Consider the following 2,145-nt stretch of genomic DNA (forward strand, 5'->3'; position numbering starts at 1 on the left):
CTATTCAGCGAGGTTTACATTAGCAGATGTGTTCTTCAAGACATCATCATATGAGTCATCATTATTCTGCTCAGAGAGATTTATATCAGCAGACGTATTTTTCCCTTTCAGCGAAGCTTGGTACAAATCAGCAAAATGCTTAGGCGTTCTGCAGACTCGCAACCAGTGTCCCTTTGTGCCGTACCTATGACACTTATCTTCATAATTTCTTTTTTGCTCGTCATTCTGCCACTTCAGGGGCTTATATGGTCTTTTGCCATTATTTCGATGAGGCTGGGGACGGTCGCGTCTTTGGTCTCTGCCATCTCTCCGGCCTTTGTTGTTTCTGCAGCCTTGATTAGCAGACTGTACCGCATTCGCTTCAGGGAATGGGCTGGAACCTGTTGGCCTGGATGCATGATTTTTCAATAATAGTTCATTATTTTGCTCTGCCAACAGAAGACATGTAATGAGATCAGAATATGTTCTGAAGCCTCTCTCTCAATATTGCTGCTGTAAAATCACATTCGAGGCATGGAATGTGGAGAATGTTTTCTCCATCATGTCACCATCAGTAATATTCTCGCCGCATAAGTTCAACTATGAGGTGATCCTGAACATGGCGGAATTATATTCGGTGATCGATTTGAAGTCTTGAAACCTCAAATTATGCCAATCGCTGCATGCTTTCGGCAGTACGATCAACTTCAGGTGATCGTATCTTTCTTTCAATTTATTCCACAAGTCAAGAGGATTCTTGACTGTGAGATATTCCATTTTCAATCCTTCATCGATATGATGTCGGAGGAATATCATTGCCTTCACTCGGCTCTGATTGGTAGCATTGTTGCCTCGCACAATCGTTTCACCCAAGCCCATTGATTCCAGATGCATTTCAACATACATAGCCCACGATAGATAATTTTTGCCAGAAATGACAAGTGGGACAAATTTTTGTTTTGCAATGTTAGTTAGCAATAATAATATTGAAATATACTTACCGTGCCGGAAAAGCTGATCGTGCTGATAACGTATTATAAGTAATAATAATATAATATAGATGTATGGCGTGTAAGTATATATATATGTATGTAATGATTACTTACATATTATACTAATATATGTATGTATTAATATATATCAAGAGAGTGTGAGGGGGGCAGAGGTAGGAGTAGATAGAATTTTTATTTCGAATGAATCTTAACTGAAAGATCAATCCCATATTTATAGGCAATAAGGAATACTAATACTGGTGTAAAATGAGCCACGTCGCCCGTCCATTCCGATGCACATCGACGTGATGTGTATCATTTGTTTACCACACGAATCAAATATTTAGATAAAATTACATTTTTTTTCCTTGCATGCAAGATTGTTCCAAATTTAATCTCTATATTATTAAAATGGCCATGTTGATTTTTTTACTCATATATGTGTCAATTTCAATCTCTTTATTTTTAAAATAATAATTTTAATCCTTTATCAATTAATATGGCTCAAATTTAGTCCTTAATTACTATTTTCTTAAAAAATTAATAAATATACTTATAATATGCATTGTCATCCGAAACACTATCATTAGAAAATCTTTTCATAGAAACTATTATTGTTATAGTACTTATGACCAACAAATACCTAGCAATTATGTTGTTTAGATAGATGATTTTCAAATTGAGTGTTTAAGTTTAATTTAAAATGACTTATCTCGAAAAATATATTTGCAGAGAAATGTTTGAAAAAAATATATATTTTCTCCATCCTTACTTAAAATATTTTTTTTACAATTTTAGCTTGCCCACTAAAAAATATCTGTGTCATGATATAATAAAAGTACTTTACATACAAATACAAAAATACTTTTACTTTTACACAAATTATAAAAATATTACTCTCTCCGTCTTAGATAATTTTGGCGCATTAATGTAAATATAAAAATTTAGATAAAATATCATTAGTAAATAATTAAAAAGTATATTAGTAAAAATAATTGTTGTATAATAAACATAATTATAAATTATGATTAAAATAACTAAATGGTTTAATTAAAATTAAATAAATTATAAATTATGAAATTTAAAATATTATTAAAGTGTATAATCACATTTTCAAAAAAAAAATATGACAAATTATGTGGGACAAATTATGTGAGAATGAGGGACTATTACT

General features: G+C 31.7%; 1 protein-coding gene across 1 annotated transcript; it reads right to left on the minus strand.

Moving 5' to 3' along the window:
* LOC127256959 (uncharacterized) lies at window positions 1-858 on the minus strand. Its single transcript, XM_051283198.1, has 2 exons — window positions 641-858; window positions 1-388 (listed from the first exon to the last, which is right to left on the minus strand). Exons 1-2 carry the CDS (start codon window positions 856-858, stop codon window positions 1-3), a joined length of 606 nt encoding a protein of 201 aa, XP_051139155.1.
* Window positions 859-2,145: the final 1,287 nt, after the last annotated feature.

The sequence above is a fragment of the Andrographis paniculata genome, unplaced genomic scaffold (genome assembly GCF_009805555.1).
Source record: "Andrographis paniculata isolate CXL003 unplaced genomic scaffold, ASM980555v1 Contig12END, whole genome shotgun sequence".
NCBI classification, from domain to species: domain Eukaryota; kingdom Viridiplantae; phylum Streptophyta; class Magnoliopsida; order Lamiales; family Acanthaceae; genus Andrographis; species Andrographis paniculata.

Bases quoted from the DNA above. Each gene is read 5' to 3' on its own strand.
- LOC127256959 (XM_051283198.1), bottom strand. From the start codon at position 858: ATGGGCTTGGGTGAAACGATTGTGCGAGGCAACAATGCTACCAATCAG. The intron at 389-640 runs GTTTCAAGACTT...TCATGCATCCAG, and splicing joins AGCGATTGGCATAATTTGAG to GCCAACAGGTTCCAGCCCAT.